The sequence below is a fragment of the Gracilinanus agilis genome, chromosome 3, assembly GCF_016433145.1.
Source record: "Gracilinanus agilis isolate LMUSP501 chromosome 3, AgileGrace, whole genome shotgun sequence".
NCBI lineage: Eukaryota > Metazoa > Chordata > Mammalia > Didelphimorphia > Didelphidae > Gracilinanus > Gracilinanus agilis.
The window spans coordinates 139,411,728-139,430,596 of record NC_058132.1 but is presented as its reverse complement, the minus strand read 5'-3'; the positions used below and the strand labels follow the sequence as shown (position 1 = coordinate 139,430,596).

Sequence of the window (18,869 nt, the reverse complement as noted above, 5' to 3'; positions counted from 1 at the left end):
ATTGAAAGAATGGAAGTAACCAGAGACTCATCCATTAATCTTTCATACAGAATGTAATCACAGGCTAAATTTGTGAATAAGCATTTGAGTGCCTTGGATTATGATACATAAATACATAAATCTTTCTGACAGGAAATAAGTGTAGGCTAGGATCCCTGATCCCTCCTCAGTTCTCTTTTGACCGCCATTTAAATTGTCCATTTTAGAAAACCCATTTAACATGGATTTCTTATTTGTTATTATTTAAAATTATCATTATTTGTAAAGATTTGCCAAATCAGGGGCTAATGGAGTACGTAATTCAAAGATTTTTCTTGTCATTTTCTAAAGGAAAGAATTTTTTCTTGACACTTAACAAATGAGATGTTGGGTTGCTGAATCGTAATATCTTTTCTAAACATGCTTCTGTCAGGTGCCTGACTGTCTGCCAGTCTCTTACATGAATTTGCTGACAGAGGCAACCTCCTGAAAACTTTTCTTTTTTGTTACTAAAGACAGTCCCTGTTTGGCTCTCAGTGATAATTTTCTCTCTAATCTCTAAATCCTAGAGGACAGTTTTCAAGGATAAAACAATCCATGAATCTACCCAGTGTCATGCAAAAGGAATACTAGTCTTTTTATCAAATTATGGCAAAGTTGAAAAAATAAACTAAACTAAACTCATCACACATCAAAAGGACATATGTACAGAGTATCCCAATCAGAGAATGCAAAGCAAGGAAAGCTTTTAAAATCAAAGTTTCTTGAATCATTATAACTATTACAGAAATAACTATATTTTAGCAAGTTATACAGATCTTGCTTATTTCTTCTTTCTTTTATTTTTTGCAATTACATGTAAACTTTATTTATGTTTGTTTTAAATTTTTTTTTAGTTCCAAAATGTTTCCCTTTCTCCCAAAAGAGAGAGAAGTTGGGAAGGCTAACAATTTGATTTAGATTATGCATATGAAGTCATGCAAAACATATGATCTTGCTTATTTTTGTTAAAACAAATCAATTTTTATTTACAGATTTGAAAAATATTATAGTCCAGAGCCAGATGGATTCACAAGTGAATTCTATCAAATGTTCAAAGAACAATTAATTCCAATACTACATAAACTATTTGGGAAAATAAAGGAAGAAGGGATTCTTCCAAATTTCTTTTATGACACAAATATGGTATTGATATGTAAGCCAGGAAGAGCTAAAACAGAGAAAGAAAACTATAGTTCAATCTCTCTAATGAATATTGATTCAAAAATTTTAAGAAAAATGCTATCAAGGAGCATTGTATCACAAGAATCATACATCTAGACCAGGTGGGTTTTATACCAGGAATACAGGGATGGTTCGATTTTGGGAAAATTATCAGTGTAGCTGGCCATATAAATAACACAACCAACAGAAACCATATAATCATCTCAGCAGATACAGAGAAAAATCTTTGACAAAATGCGACACTCGTTCCTTATAAAAACATTAAGAAATATTGTGGCAAAGAAGAAATAGATAGTTTACTCACTTCACCAGGATAATTCCAAGTCATCTGAACTCTTGTGTTCCAGGCTGCAGTGACAGTACAATTAAGGGCAAGAGTCTGACCTTTCAGTAATTTGATTGGATTTGGTGTACTTAATTGGACATCCAGGATTGTGTTATCTACAAATGTGTCATGAAAAAAACAACAGGGTAAATTGTTTTGGAAAGTCAGGACACATTGTGCTTTATCATCATGACCATAGAACATCACTCACCTTGTCGATATGTCAGATAATTTGTGCTGTACAAATGACCACTAACTGTGGTTTCACATCTCAGAAGTCCTATAAATCTGTATGTTGGCTTTGGTATAATAAAACCCCTCTTATTGTCCCAAATTATTGTCTTCCCATCAGGAATCAAGGCCTTCATGTCAGGAATCTGAAACCGAGGAGGCACACCCACAAAATTATATTTGGATACAGAGACAGTATTATGATATGAAAATAATTTTCACATAAAATTAAAGCATGTAAAATAATATTTCATTAGCTCTTCAGAAATCCAATGAACATGGTACATGTACACATTATGAGCAAAGCGGTTATGAACAAATTTCTGTTGGTGGTCCAAAATTCTTTTGCTGATGGGGATATTGTGGAACAAATGGGAAGCCAAATGGGAAACCAATTTATTTGTTTATTTTTTCATTAGGACTACTAAATTATTCTCATTCATCTTCATCATCTGGGGCTTTTTAAGAAGTTATGACATCTTCACCACTGAAGTTCTTCCATTTTGCAGATTTAGCTAAGTCCAAGTCTGAAGATCCATAACATTCCTTTCACAATTAATGGGTCAAACACTTTATGATTCATCTTTAGATCATAAAGAAAAATGGTGAAAGGCATCAACCATGATGGTTAAAGGGGAAACCAGTAATTATAAAGATAAGAGAATGAATTCATTCTCAATGAAATTTTCTCCACATTTCTGTTTAAATAGTAAATTTGTAATATATATGCATATATATGTAATTTGTTTTTGATCAGTCTAGCCCAAGCCTAACAATGACAAAAATATTTTTGACTCTCCTAACCTCATACATACACATTTTGATTAGTTCATTGCCTACTTCACATTGTGTTTTTTTCTTAAATTTTTAAAACAATTTAGTTACTAGGATTGCTTTACTTGACTCCTAAGCCAGTTGCCTGGAAAAACCTAGTCGATCATGAAGTCAGGTGCTAGTTCCCACAACTTTGTCATCTTCAAGTGATATTTGTCAGGTACCCAAAGTCCAAGGCATTGTCATAAAGTTAGAAAGAATGAATCGAAAACAAAGGAAAGCCTCCCCAAAAGAGAAGATATGGGTTCATGATATTTCCTCTTCTAAAAGGAATTGTACATGTACAAAAGGTATGGTTTTTTTTTAAAGCACAAGGTAAAATAGAGATTATACCTTAGGGTTGAATCATGATTATACCCTAATAAAGCAGACTCCAAAAATTCTAATAATACCAGGCTTTAAAACAATTTTCCATAAACATAAATAATCACTATTACTTTTTCCCAGTTGGGGAAGGATCTTTTTTTTTTTTTAATTACATGACCACGTAATTAGGAGCTGCTCAATAGCCATAAGATATTGTCCTACCTCATTTTAAAACAGATCTCTTAAAATTCCCTGTGGCGTATTAAAACAAGACAAGGTTTAAACAAATGCTAATATGGATTAATGCCTCTATGTGATGGGTTTTGTAATCCACCCCAAACTAATATCCTTCCGAATCTTCTTTCTCTTCCATGGTTATAAAATGTCATAACATTATGCTTGAAATTCCATGCAATAAATATTTGTGAGATCTCATTCTATACAAAATACTATGGAAAAGACAAGCAGCTTATAGCAAGGAGGACTAGACAAATGTGTTATACAAGTGAATAGACTATAAGGTAGGATTGCTAAATGTTATAAAAATGTACAAAATGCTGCTAAAAAGGTTCAGAGGTAGGAGAGGGCTCAAGGGAGACTTCTTGAAGGAAGTGACATTAAACTGGATCTTGAAGGATGAGCAAGATTTTCACTCCTTTAATGACAAAATAGGACTCTTAAGAAAGGGAATGATTGTAAGCAAAGTTTTTATTGCCTTATTGTGTTGGAATTCATATTACATTATGTGCCAATTATATTATTGGTAACACATTATCGAAAAGTATGGTAAGGCATCATGTATGTTGGCAATGAGAAATTATGGGAGATGTGGTGAGATGGTGAAGGAAGAGGCCGAAGGAAGGAAGAAAGGGGGAGAAAAGGAAGAGAAGGAAGGAAAGAAGAAGGGGTAGGAGTGAAGGAAGGGAAAGAGGGATAGAAGAAAGGAGATAATGAGAGAGGGAAGCAAGGAAAGAAGGAAAGAAATATTTATTAAGCACCTACTATGTGCCAGACATTGTGCTAAGCACTTTACATATATAACCTCTTTTGATACTAACAACAACTCTGGGAGATAAATGCTATTAATGCCCCCATTTTATAGCTGAGAAAACTGAGGCAATCAGCATTAGGAGTCTTGCCCAGGATGGCACAGCTAGAAAGTGTATGATGTAGGATTTGAACTTAAGTCTTCTTCACTCTAGGTCCAGTGATCTAACACTGGCTTCAAAACCAAGTACAGAGAAGGAAGAAAGATTCCCCCTCCCTTTTGTCCTCATCCTTTTGGTGAAATCAATATAATTTCCATTGAAAGAGAACTCATAGCTAGGCAAGCTAGGTACCAATCACAACTACATTAAGTAATTATGTGATCTTGGGCAAGATACTTAACTTTTTCTGAGCTTATACTTCCTCATCGATGAGTAATTTGGACTAGATAATCTTTAAGGTCCCCTCAGTCCCTAAACTTCAAGGATTCTCTATTTCCTAATAATATCCCTCTCTCTCTCTCTCTCTGCCTTTATAATCTAACTCTGTTTCTCTCATCACCCTCAGCTTCCCTTCTCTCCCCCTTGTTCTTCCTTCCCTATTGTGAAATGGTATATAACACTATATGCAAGACTTAAAGTAAAATAATCTCTCCTCTAGTAATTTTATTTTTCCTTTACATTTGGAACCTTTTGTAGAAATTTTAAGCTGAGAAAAGAGGCTGGAAACATCCTCTCTGCATTTCAGGATTTCAGAATTCAGGTCAACAGAACATGTACTTGAAACCCAAGTAAGCAACTTGTCTAATATTAGCCTTACCTCCACCATCACCAAAAAACCTTTACTGAGGACTAAATTCCCCTCGAATGTTTTCCTATTTACCACTATTTCTTGTAGCATGCAAACCACACTGCCCTGCCCCCTGCTACAATTTCTCACTGTACAGGCCCTATCATATTACAAAGAATATCCTTACTTACACTTATTTCCTTTCCTAAAAGTTCTCTTTTTTCTGTAAATATTCACTGATCTGGGCGCCAGGAGAAGAAAAGTCTCAGTCTTACAATGGTTACTATTTCCCAGACACTACTTATATAATATACTCTATTTCTTGTTGTTGTTCACTTGTGTCTGACTCTTCATGATCCTTTGGACTATACTGTCTAGAGGCTTTTCTTGGCAAAGATACAGAAATGGTTTGCCATTTTCCCTCCCTCCCTCTCTTCCTTTCTTCCTTCCCCCTTCTCTCTCTTTCTTTTGCTTCCTTCCTTTCTTCCTTCTTTCCTTCCTTCCTTCCTTCCTCTCTCCCTCCCTCCTTCTCTCTCTTTTTTTCCTCCATCCCTCCCTCTTTCTCACCCATCCATCCATCCATCCATCCATCCATCCATCCATCCATCTAGCTAGCTAGCTAGCTATCTATCTAATACACACACACACACACACACACACACACACACACACTACATATTATATACATAAACTCTGATGGCATAGGAGAGGCCTAGCTGTGCCCAAGAAATTCAATTTAGTTAGTCAGTCATTCTTATCTGCTCTTAGAAAGCTAAAAAGTTTTACAATTCAGTACGAATCTGGAAACCCTCCTTTCTGACATATTACAATTTACATAAGCTTTTTTTTTTAAATTTTTTTTAAACCCTTAACTTCTGTGTATTGACTTATAGGTGGAAGAGTGGTAAGGGTAGGCAATGGGGGTCAAGTGACTTGCCCAGGGTCACACAGCTGGGAAGTGTCTGAGGCCAGATTTGAACCTAGGACCTCCTGTCTCTAGGCCTGGCTCTCAATCCACTGAGCTACCCTTACATAAGCTTTTAATCACTTATGGAGTTGAGTAATTTTGTGCTAGTATATGGAAAGATAAATTCAATCATACCAGCTGTTAACATCAGCTTTGTCACTTCCCAGCCTATATCTTCATGCAATATATCCGCCATACATTTATTTTTAATATTTAATTCCTTTGCAATAGTTTAGGATAGAACACAGTTGATGCTGAATGTTGACCGGGGAAGGTACAGGGTGTTTGCTAACTCAGAGTTCCAGAGAAGAGCTAGCCACTCACAGTGTGGACTTGTACCCATGTTACATTCTTAGTAAAACTCTTTAAGAATGTGTGATTCCATTGTGGTGGGTACCACCTCCACTACCACTGCAGATTGCAATCCCTTTATAATTTACTAAAGCTGGCATGACAATTTTTATGGTTGAAACTATACAACCAGCTAGGCTGGTTTCCAGGTGATAGATCATCACCAAACTGCCTCTGAAAATGGTTTTGTTTGCCAAACGTGCCACAGCTCGTGCCCCATGGTAATACCTTTGAGAACTCAGTCTGGGGCTGGTCTAAGAGTTTTTAAAAAGCAGAGGGAAGACTGTGCTTTAAATTAGAGTGGAAGAGATTTAAAAGAGAAGTTTTATAGATTAAATTCCACTGCTTGGCTAGTATTGAAAAGGAAGGGATTGATGGTCTACAGAACCAGAGAAAATGGGTGGGTAGAAACCAGTGGTCATTTCTACATTAGGAAGAAACATCAGAGAAGGACTTGAATGGAGAATCATATGGCTATCTATACATAAAACATAAAAACTACTTTGTATGTTAATTTAGACTTTGGGCTCCAGCATTACCATCTTCCATTTATTTTCTCATTTGCAGATTCAGTGCTTATTGCTGGATTATTCAATTCATAGAAACAATGTCTCTGGAAAAAAACAAACACACCTCCCAGCTCCCCTTGTCCTTGAGTGAAAATAACTAGGGTGCCGTTACACACGCTTGTAAGACCATGAGAGGTACCTGGAATTACTAATACCTTTTTCAATGTAACGGTGATGTCAGGTGCTGAAACTCGACAGGGAATAATCATTTCCCGGCCTTCGGTCATATGTACAGTTTCAGGCATAATGCTGTGAGGCTCTACAAATGGGCTCCCTGTGTCTGAAATGGGAAAAACAAAAGAAAATGAAAATTCTTTAAATAAATAGACATATAAATTGTAGCAAAGGAATCTTTAAGCTTAGGAAATGAGGATTATTTCTTATCCCATACTTCTTTCCTCAGTGGAATAAGTACACACACACACACATTTGTATTTCTGCTGCAAAAATACTTCCCTTAGGAAATCTATCCCCTTATTCCATCCTTGGGAGAACGGATCAATGGCAGAGGTGGGAGGGAGAGTGGAGGGGCTAGGGGGTAGGGCAGTGTAGGAATAAGTCACAAAGTGAAAAGTGCAGTGAGTGGGGGCAGGGAAATTTCTGCATAAGTTCCTTGATATATAACAATGCTAAATAAGTCAGGAAATGCCATCCCGGGCCATTGTGAAAAGTCATAGGGGGTCAGGTAAAACAGGAAAGCCATCTTTGTCTGAAGAAAAGATGCAAGAGGCTGGGGGTGATCTTGAGGGTTTTCCAATCAAAAAGAAAACTATGAATGAAATAAAAGTGGAGGGGATCTAAGGGAAGTTTTATGGGTTCAATTCTTTTTTTTTTTTAATTTTAAACCCTTAACTTCTGTGTATTGACTTATAGGTGGAAGAGTGGTAAGGGTAGGCAATGGGGGTCAAGTGACTTGCCCAGGGTCACACAGCTGGGAAGTGTCTGAGGCCGGATTTGAACCTAGGACCTCCTGTCTCTAGGCCTGGCTCTCAATCCACTGAGCTACCCAGCTGCCCCCATATGGGTTCAATTCTACTGCTTGGTTGAAACTGAGTAAGAAGGTACTAATGATCTGAGGGACTAGAAAAACTGGGTAGGCAGAAACCAATGACATTTATCTACTTTTTATTTGGATGCCTGGCCTATCCACATATGGCAAACTTGAGTTAGAAAAAGGAGAACTGGCTTTAAACACTCAATGAAACACAACTGAAATTTGCCATTTGGTGCCTACTAGGAAATAACTACCAAAGATCAACCAGCCTGTCATAGAGCAATGAGGAAAAGAATTAGAGAATGTTGGGGTCGGAATTAGAGAATGTTGGAGATAGCCTAGCCCACCCCCTTCAAGTGGATGCTCAGAAAAAAGTCGACTTGCCCCAGTTAAGAAGGCGACAAAATTGGCTTTGAAATTCATATTTTCTGACTCCAAATTTAGTACTTCCCTTCCAAACTTCCCATTATGTCATAGCCTTTGGGATACTTGTTTTTTTTTTTTTTGAGAAAAAGTATTACAAACCTAAGAGATAGAGCTGTTCTTTCCCCCCCCCCCCCCACCAAGAAGAAATATACAAAAGCCAAAAGCTTAAATTAACATATAGAGTAGCTATTGGGTTTCATGTCATAGCTACGTAACTCTCCATTCAAGTAGTGCTGTGGAGTCTCTCCCTAATATGGTTTCTATCCACCCCAAATTCTCTCTGATTCTTCAGATCACCATATGACAAATACAAATAAAATTTTTGCATGTTCATTGTGCACATCAAATGCCAGATTATGCTGAATAGACTACTGGAGGAATACAGCCAAGAGAAAATCACAAAGAATGACAGTCCCAGAATGCAGGGTGTAGGGAACCTCCAATCCAATCCAAACCTACACAAGAAACCTTTTATTATATATCCCTAATAAGAAGTCATCCAGTTTTTGCTTAAAGTTATCTTGTATCAAAGAATCTATCACCTCCTGAGGCAGCCCATTCCATTTGGATGGCTCTAGTTGCTAGGAAGGTTTTCCTTAGCTCAACCTTAAGGGAGAGAGTTTATAACTCTGACCCTCTACTTCTAGTTCTCCCCTATGGGACCAAGGAGAATAGTTTGTTCCCTTTTCTATAAGATAGACCTTAAGGTATTTGAGCCAGCTACTTTCCTCGCGTTCCCCTTCCCCAAACTCTTCCTATCCTCCTCCAATCTTCTCAAAGCTAAGCATTCCAAGTTCCTTCAAGCAATCCATACTGCACTAACTTCAGTCTTTCATGATCTCTTGTCCAGACTATTGCAAATGGTTCCTAATCTACCTCTTTCGTTGAATGTCTTCTTTCCCTAATTCATCTTCTCGTAAGCTGATATATTTATATTTCTAAAATTCACATCTGATCATGTCACTCGCCTATTCAAAAAAAATCTCCAATGACTTCATACTACCTCCAGGTTAAAATAAACTCCTCAGCCCAGTCAATTATGCTTCCACCTACATTTCTAATTTTATTTCATATTCACGTTCTTGGTCTTTATCCCAATCAAACAGGCATATTAGTTGTTCATCATGTACAGTATTCCATTTCCCATCTTTGTACCTCACTATAAGTGGGCCCCTCTGGAATATACTTATCTCTATTTCAGGGAATCTCTATCTTCCTTCAAATCACAGCTTGCCAAGATCTTTCTTAATTCCCTTCTCTTCACCCAGCATTCTTACCTCTTTAGATTTCTTTGTCTTACTTTCAATGTATTTTGTATTTAGTTAGTCATATACAAATTATATTTTCCTCATAGAATACACTCCATCCCCTATCTCCATGCCTTTGTGTTTGCTGATTCCCAAGCCTGGGATATACTCACTCCTCACCTTTACCTCTAAAACCTAGAACAAGTTCTACCTTCTACATGAAGCCTTTTTTCATCCATAAAATGGGTATAATCATATGTATACTACCTATCTTAGAGGACTGCTGTGGTGAGGAAAGTATTTTATAAACTTTAAAGGGATATAATAAATGCAAGCAAATAGTGGTATATACTGGTGATGGAATACTATTGTGCTCAAAGGAATAATGAACTGGAGGAATTCCATGTGAATTGGAATGACCTCCAGGAATTGATGCAGAGTGAAAAAAGCAGAACCAGGAGAACATTATACACAGAGACTGATACACTGTGGTAAATTCAAATGTAATGGACTTCTCTACTAGTAGCAATGCAATGATCCAGAACAATTCTGAGGGACCTCTGAGAAAGAACACTATCCACGTTCAGAGGAAGAACTGTGGGAGTAGAAACACAGAAACAAAATTATTGCTTGAACACATGGGATGAAGGGGATATGATTTAGGATGTAGACTCTAAATGATCACTCCAATGCAACCATCAATAATATGGAAATAGATCTTGATCAATGACACATGCAATACCCAGTAGAAATGCATGTCGTTAGCTATGGGGGTAGGGGACTTCTGGGGGAGAGAAAGAACATGAATCATGTAACCATGGAAAAATTTTCTAAAAAATAAAAAAATTGAATTAAAAAAAATGCAAGCAGCTAATAATATTATAAGCTATATGTTTTTAGTAAAGTTTAGTTTTGGGTGGCAAGTTGGAAAGACCCATGAATGACCATAATTAATTAAATTGTTTGCTTATTAAGAAAGTTTTATGCGCTTACTCATATATGCAGAACTTTTTTTTTAAAACACTGAAGTAGGAATTACTTATCAGCATTAAATTCCTTCTCTAAATAGATTTGCTGAGCCAGACATTCAGGCTGTGACTATTGGGATTTGATCATTCTTTTCCTTCCTACTGTGAGTCTATATTTTTGTCTCCTTTGTAAGTCTCAAGGTAAATGGAAATGCCAGGAAATGGTTTAATTCATTTAACTAAACTGTAAATCCTTCACTTATAATTGACTGTCTCCTTAAGTAATCATCCTCAACAAAGGACACTGGCATAAGGAGTTCCTACAGGAAACGGTAAACATTTTTGTGGCTCTGACCAAACTGAGTGCCAATTCCAAATGAAAATAAGGGAAGGTTGATTCAATGTCTCTTTAAAATTGTTTCCTTTTTAAAAAATCACTTAATGAGGCTCTTTCAAAAATGTAAAATTTATTACATCTCACTTAGCCATACTTTAAAAAGCGATATAGTCCTAATACTAGAATTCTTGCAATTTTAATGCCAAAGCTTTAGAGATTTATATCCATCTCAACAAAAGTCAAAAAGCCATCATTTAAAACACACAGGCTAGTGCCATAGTAAATGGTAAGGGTTATAATCTATTGTGTTGTTACACGAGCTTATGACTGCAGATGCAACCAAAATACTCTGTGGACTTGTTAATGGTACATTTCCCCTGCAATTTGATTCAAGGAAAGACTAAGAATGAACCTGCCTGCCATGCTATAACAACAACTTTTTTGTTTGTTTGTTTTGCAAGGATCTTAGATACGGAAAAGGTCACTGCTCCTTTAATATCACCAATGAAACCCACTTACGACTCCCTCAGGACTCATTTATCTTTGTCATGAAATTAAAAATGACTTACAAAACTAGCCAGCAATAAAGAGTGATTTCCTGAATCCACATCTCCTGACCATTTCAAGAGTGAGGAAGAACTACTCCAAAGACTACCGGTGTCCTGTTGGCTCAGACACACTGTCACCAGAGCCCCATGCCAACAGAGATCTAGGTGGGGACCATACTACCATAACTTCTCCGAATTCCCCAAGCTAAAAGCAGGGACAGGAAGTTGGCACCAAATGTTAAGTTTTCTCACCCAGAACTATTAGTGTTGTCACTTACCCCTTCAACCCAACTGGCAGGCATTAAAACAGACAAAGATCAAATGAGGATTCTTGCTCTTACAAAGGAAATTAGCATCTATTTTTTTAAAAGCATTCTTTCTCTTTCTGAATCCACAATCATGGTGCCATGATGTTAAAAGTATTCAGACATAAAGGGCCCAGATACCACCTTTATTCCACATAGAATTCCCACTGACATCAGTTGGGAGTTCCGTTACTCTGCTCAGGGCGGTGGGTGGCACAAAGCATTTAGGACATTTTCCTGGTTTTGATTAAAGGAGATCCAACAATAAACATCTTATTTCCTACAACATTTATGTTCTTATAAATTTGGTAAGCCTTTTTCCTGATTCCCTTTGATTTCATTTTCCTTTCCTCTTCTTAGCAGGCATAAGGGTACCTGATGATTATTTTGAAGATGGGAGTTGGTTTCGTCTTTGAGGGCAGGGGGTAGAAATAAACCAACACCCAACTAGAAGACAGAAAGGCCTAAGTGGATTGATTCTCTCTTTGAGAGTACAAACTCTCAACAGCTAGGCTGTTGAACCCTGCCTACATGATACCTAACATTGCTAGCTGTACATAGGTATTAAATGAAGGATTTTGGGAGCGGGACTCTTCTTTGAAAAATATGAGCTTAAAAATGTGTGTGTATGTGTGTGTGTATATACATATACTGCTTTTAACAGTCATTACTATGTACTTCAAAAAATCTGTTGGTACCAATTTGTCTTATATAGATTACAAGACTCAATTCTACAATGATTCAGAATTATTTAAGTTAAGTATGATTCTAAAGTTGTGGAACTGAGTGCCTGGAAAAATGCTGGTGTCCTTGATGGAAACAAAGGTCCTAGGAAGAAGGTTAGGTCTGGGTCAGGGACAATAATGGATTTTGTTTGGACACACTGAACTTCAGATGCCTATAGAATAGAATATCAAGATGAAACTGTTCAGTGGACAATTTGAAATGGTGGACTAAAGCTCAGGAGAGATATGGGAATTATTTGCACAGATAACTCAACCCACAGCTACTGATTAGATCACTAAGAAAGAGAATGTGGAAAGAAAAGAAAGAAGGCCTGGAAGAGAGTCATAAGCAATAACCAAATGTAGAGAGCAAGGGCATGGATGATGACGCAGGAAAGGAGATTGAGGAGTGGTGAAATGAGGAGAAGGAGACCCAGGAGAGATAAGTAGCATGAAAACCCAGGAACTAGAAAAAGATAGTCAACAACATGTAAAGTTGCAAAGAAATCAGGAAGGATAAAGACCGAAGAAAAACCACTGGAATTCACAATTGAGAGTCTGTTGCTAATGTTGGAGAGTTTTAGTTGGTGGGACTGGAAACCAGATTCCAAAGGAGTTGAGAGGGGGAAATGACTTATGGAAATGGAAGCAAGGAGTACAGAAAATTTTTTCTAAATATTTGACTTCCAAGACAGGAGAGATATAGGACAAAGGGGGTCAAAGAGTCACAGGGGAATGATAATATCAAGTGAAGATTTTTTTTAAGGGTTAAGAAAAACAGGGCACATCTGTAGCCAATGAATTAGAATAGCCCAAAGCCTAAAGGAGTAGAAAGTACAAGAGGGGCAAGTTTCTGGAAGAGCAGGAAAGAGGATTTAATCAGGGGGAGGCAGAACTCTGAACTTTGGCTATTAAACTAAGGGGCAGCTGGGTGGCTCAGTGGATTGAGAGTCAGGCCTAGAGATGGGACGTCCTAGGTTCAAATCTGGCCTCAGCCACTTCCCAGTTATGTGACCCCAGGCAAGTCCCTTAACACATACCACCCACCCCCAACCCCATTGCCTAGCCCTTACTAATATATGGTATTAAATCTAAGAATGAAGATAAAGGTTAAAAAAAATTTTTTTTAAGTGCCTGAAAGAGGCAGCTAGGTGGCTCAGTGGATAGTGCTAGCTGTGGTGTTAGGGAGACCCAAGTTAAAATCCACCTTTAGCGTGCACTAACTGTATGTCCCTGGGCAACTCACTTAACCTCTCTCTACCTAAATTCATTAGAGAAGGAAATGGCAAACCCTGTGCACAGTACATTGGGTCATGAAGAGTCACATACAAGTAAACAACAACAAAATACCTGATACAGATTTATAGATTTCTTCTGCTCCAATGACAATACCTACTCAAATTATGGGAAAGAAGAAATGCAGAAAAGAACAAGATAGGAAAATCATTCTCTTCCACTTTATCTTGTTTCCCTTCATCGCTTCCTTTTCACTTTATTTTTTTTTACGCTTAAAATGTATTTTGTTACATTTTGATTGGTTGACTTGATAACAATAGTAACAATAACAACAACAATAATAACTTACATTTATGTAGCAACTAGAAATTTGCCACTTGTAAACTCCATGGGAGGGAGAGAATATTATGACCATTTTATAGATGAAGAAATGAAAATTCAGAGAGCTTAGCAGATTTATCTATTGGCTATTTGTCTATGCAGCTAATAATCAGTGAAGCAGGGGGAAAACCAATTCCCCCTGACTCGAGTCCATTGTTTTATACATTAGACCACTCTCCTTACAGAGTGGTTTAGAATGATTAATTAGTGGACAGATACAGATCAAATCTCTACTATGTTCCCAGAACTAGACTAGTTGCTTTGGAAGATCCTAAAGAAGGAAGAAATCCTTGACCTGAAGGGACAGCTTAGATGAGGAGACTGATTAATGTGTGCAAATCAATTAGTGAGCAATGATGTGCTAAACTATACGGTACAGACCAATCCTACCAAAAGGGATTCAGAGAAGGGAGAGAAAATTGTGTTCACAAGTGGTCCAAGGCTTTGAGAGGAAGGTGGGATTGAGTAGGATCTGAGGAAAGGGTGGGGTATTCTAAGTGGAGGGGACAATATGAGCAAAGGTCTACAGTAGATGGCTGGGGAAAATATCGGAGAGAAGATTAGTTGTGATAGAACAGCAAGTGCATATTCCAGGTAGTGGGGATTTGGTAAGTTACGATGGGATTGGTAAACAGAGATCTTCAAAACCAGACAGAGAGGTCAATGTGGTAGGAAATGAGAAATGAAGAACCATTTTAGTTTATGGAAGGAAGAAAAAGAAAAAGGGATGGAGGGAAGGAGAAAGAAAGAAAGGGAAGAAGGAAGGAAGAAAGCAAGCAAGGAAGCAAAGAAGCAAAAAGGTAAGGATAAATTCATTAGGTGCTTCCTATGTGTCAATCACTGTGATACATGCTAACCAAAAAATACAAGCAGAAAAAGACAATCCCTGCTCTCAGGAAGCTTACATTCTAACAAGAGAAGGCAATACACAAAAGGATGCTGAAAGGGTAGAGGGAAGGAGAAAAGTAGCAAGTGTGTGGATGTAGTGTGAAGTTCAGAAAGTCAGGGACAGGGCAGGAAGGAGTAGGAAGGTGGCAATTTGACCCAGCCCTTTTAGAAAATGTAGGCTCCAGAAGGGACTCATTAGTGGAAAAAGGGAGCAGGCCTTGTTGAGAAATATTCCACAGGAAGCAGGCCACAGGATTGGTAGGTTATTCCAAGGTAATAAGGTCCTAGCTTCTAAGAGAAGTTACAGGATGAGCTAACAGTAGAGAAAGTAATTTTGAGGTCCAGTACGTTGGGACCAGGACCAGGAGGAGATTAGACAAGAGAATGACATGATAAAGGCAGTATTATAAGAATAAGTAGCATGTAAGATGATTTGGAGGAAGATTCCGGAGGGAGGGAGATCAGATTAGGATGTCGTTCTAATCATCCAGATGGAAAATTATTATAGTCTAGGCTTCAGTGATTTTGAATTATGCCTTTAAAAAATTAATTGGGTGGACTAAATAAAAGAAAAGAATACTAAATAGATGGGAAATCCAACTAGATTACAAATTCCTGGAGGGCAGCAACTGTGTATACACACACATACACACAGGTATGACACATGTATGTTTAAATGCAAACATACACATACATTTATATGTACAAATAATAAAAGGCTATTATATATCTATTTTAACATCATAAACAAAAATTAAGGAACTGGGCTGCAAAGAAATTTCTTTGGAAAGTAATATAGTTGCTTCTTTTTTTTAAAATTCTTACCTTATATCTTAGAATCAATAATAAGTATTGGTTCTAAGGCAGAAGAGTGGTAAGGACAAGGCATTTTGGGTTAGGTGACTTTCCCAGGGTCACATAACTATGAAGTGTCTGAGGCCACATTTGAACCTTGATCCTCCAGGTCTGACTCTCTATCCACTGAGTCACCTAGTTCCCCTATAGTTGCTTCTGAATTGAAGAATAACTCTCAATTTGGTCAACAATATTTATAATGCATCAATGGTCTCTAAGACTTTTTGAACCACTGAAGTAGAGGGTGATTAGGATGGGAAGGAATCTAGAACACCCAAGGCCACATGATATAATGGAAAGAGTATTATTGGCTTTGGAGTCAAAGGACCTGCAGCTGACTCATGATTCTTACTAGGCCAGCTATGCATTCTTGGATAGAACATTTCTCTCAATTTCAGTTTCTACACTAATAAAATGATATGCGCATACCTACTTCACAGGGTCATGGCAAATATCAAGTTAGGATCTCAGCAAAAGTTCTTTGTAAACACCAAAGATGTCCCCAAAGTCCTCAAGCAGGTTTGAGCTTTCATAGCAAATATTAAAAATATTAGCTTTAATCAATTACTTAGACTTTGGTGGCTTAAAACTGCATAAAGGTTTTTGGGATGCCCCACATGACTACAAGCTATTTACCATATCATTGGAGATATAGTCAAAGATAAAGCTAGTCGAATGGAACAAAAACTCTGAGTTGGAAAGGCTTTGTGTATAGCTCTGATGACAGACTGTGTTCTTCACCAGAGAACCAGCCTAGACTATATCATTTCTCTTCAAATATTTTTAACTGAAACCAGTGCCCAAGCAACAGAAAAACCCTCCTTTACATGCTGGACCCACAGAAAGATGAATACAAGAGATCAATGGACTACGTTGCAGAAATGGACTCTAGCAGTAATGATGTAGGAATCTAAGGAGAAGCACTAACCAGGGAAACTTGACACCCATTTAAAGGTTTTCATTGGCAAAACTAAACAAAAATGATTCCTTAATCTTTGCTGTGTATGGAATGAGAAAGTTGACCAAAAGGATCCATGCCCCAGCTTTCTAAAGAATTTCTGGGTCACAGAGATGGAAGGGACCTCAGAGACCATCTAATCCCCACCTGGACCCACTTATATCATTCCCTTGAACACCTTCCTCAGAGGAAACACACTTCCAAGACGGCTCTTTCCACGGTTCCAATTGCTGGACACATCTAAATATCAGAAAGCTTGTTTCCTGGCATGTAGCTGAAATCTGCCTCTGCGGCATCTATCTATTGTTCCTAGTATTGCCCTCTAGGAACACACAGGGCCAGTCTAATCTCTCTTCTCCAAGAAAGCCCTTCAAATACTGGAATATAGCTGATGAGTGCTAAAGAGGGATTCAGACTTAGGACTCCTGACTCCAGAGTTAATGTTAGCAGTGCGGAAGAGCAAGCTCCAAACTTAGAAGGGCATTTCCTAATGGTTTGCATGGTTGGGTCCACCATAGACATCTCTTTGGCTTGCATGAATACCTTTTTTTTAGCATCAGTTATGAACAATATACTTCATATGAACTAATGAGATGGTAGGGAAGAATGAATGCAGCTAGGCTACTCGTAAGGAAGCAATGTTTTCCATAGCATGTCTCAGAGATCTGAAGATAGAGTTAATGCAGATGACAGGAATATAGCCCAGAAACTGGACTGTGGTGGGTGGATCTAGGACTAGACCAAAGACACACTCTCAAAGGACACAGTAAAGCACAATGTAAAGTTTAATGCAAAGTTATAATCTAGAGACTGGTAGCAAATACAATGGCAAGATGACTTGCCTTGTGGTCAAATCTTGAAGAGGTGATATGAATCATGTGTATCAGAAAGCATTAGGTGCATGTTAAACAAGAGCACTCAAAGTCTAGAAGGTCATACATAGCATTTACAGCTGGAGAAGTTCACTAATCCAACCCCGTCTTTACAGATGAAAAACTGAGGCTCAGGGAGGTCAAAGGACTTTTCAACGGTTATAATGGTAGCAGTGAAATTGAGATTTGAACCCAGATCCTCTAGCTTTAGTTCAGAGCAGACAGAAGACATATTATGAAAACACAGTTGCCAGTAAACAGTACATAATCTTTACATTTATGGAATATAGAAAGGCTGATGGTTGATTATATCTACATATTTAAAGCAATGTTATAGTATATTTTCATACATAAAGGAAAACAAAACACAATAGGCAAATATATCTCTATATATTATTTTACAAAAATTCTTAAATTTGGACTTCCCCACCTCTTTTTTCCCTTCTGAACCCCTTACCTTCTATTTTAGAATCAGTTCTAAGACAGAAAAGTGGAAAGGACTAGGCAACTGGAGTTAAGTGACTTACCTAGGGCGACATAGCCAGGATGTGTCTGAGGTCAGATTTGAACTCAAGACCTCCCAACTTCAGACCTGGCTCTCTACCCACTGTGCTACCTAGCTGGCTCATCCCTTCCTTTCTAATCCCAATGTCAACATCCTACTTCACATCTTTATCATTATATGCCATCTTATAGCACCCACTCTGCTATATTAATATCCCACAAATATTGCCTTCGTTATTACTCCCTTGCTCAAAAAGCTACAATGGATCCTCATTTCCTGCTACACCAGAGCCCTATTTTCTGCTACATGAGTTCTTTTGTCTATATGTTTAGATTTTAAGCTTTTACAAAATCTGGCCCCTACTTATTCTCTCCCTTTTTTCTCTCTCTCTTCTATGCCTATGCTAGAGGCAAACTGGAATACTCACCATCTTCTGAAAACACACTGTTCTTCCCCTGGCTCTCCTTCTGTTTATATTGCCATTCCTCTATATTAACAAATACTTCAAGGCCAAATACAAATTTACTGATCCATCTAGATTTTACTTAAACCTCTTCTCTTATTCAAACCTCGATCTTGCCATTTGTTCCCTCTGACAATGGGCAAATTCCTTCCCTTCTCTTTCCCAACTGCAAAATGAGAAGAAGCTTGGATCAGATCATAGAATCACAGGAGCAATGACTGAAGTTATCATTTCTCCTTTTGAACCTCTTCTAGCAGATGCCACATACTGTAACGCCTGATATTATGGCTACCTGTGAGCACATCTTATTTCCCCGACTAGCTTGTATACTTTTTCTAGAGGGAAGATACCTCTTTCCTCAATCATTTTTATATTCCTTGAAGCCTTGTAGTCTTTAGCATTCAGAAAATGTATATCGAATGAATGACTTCTATTCTTGGATGGTGTTAGTTGTGAGGAACACCACTGGTTAGCTAAAAGAATTACCATATAATCAATAGAGTGCCTTTTCATCTTTAAGCAAAAAGCATATTTTTGTCTCACTGCCAAAGTACTTTTTGCTGAAAAGAAAATGGTGATGCACTAGAAACCTCTAGTAT

The 18,869-nt window shown here is 37.7% G+C and overlaps 1 protein-coding gene across 1 annotated transcript in view; it reads right to left on the bottom strand.

The window, feature by feature from the left end:
- FLT1 (fms related receptor tyrosine kinase 1) overlaps positions 1–18,869 on the bottom strand; it is a 205,990-nt gene that overhangs the window by 148,313 nt on the left and 38,808 nt on the right. Inside the window, exons 4-6 of the mRNA XM_044668966.1 lie at positions 6,718–6,842; positions 1,740–1,905; positions 1,508–1,644 (exon numbers count right to left, since the gene is read on the bottom strand). Of these exons, the coding sequence (XP_044524901.1) occupies positions 1,508–1,644; positions 1,740–1,905; positions 6,718–6,842 (428 nt within the window). The remainder of the gene's footprint in view (positions 1–1,507; positions 1,645–1,739; positions 1,906–6,717; positions 6,843–18,869) is intronic.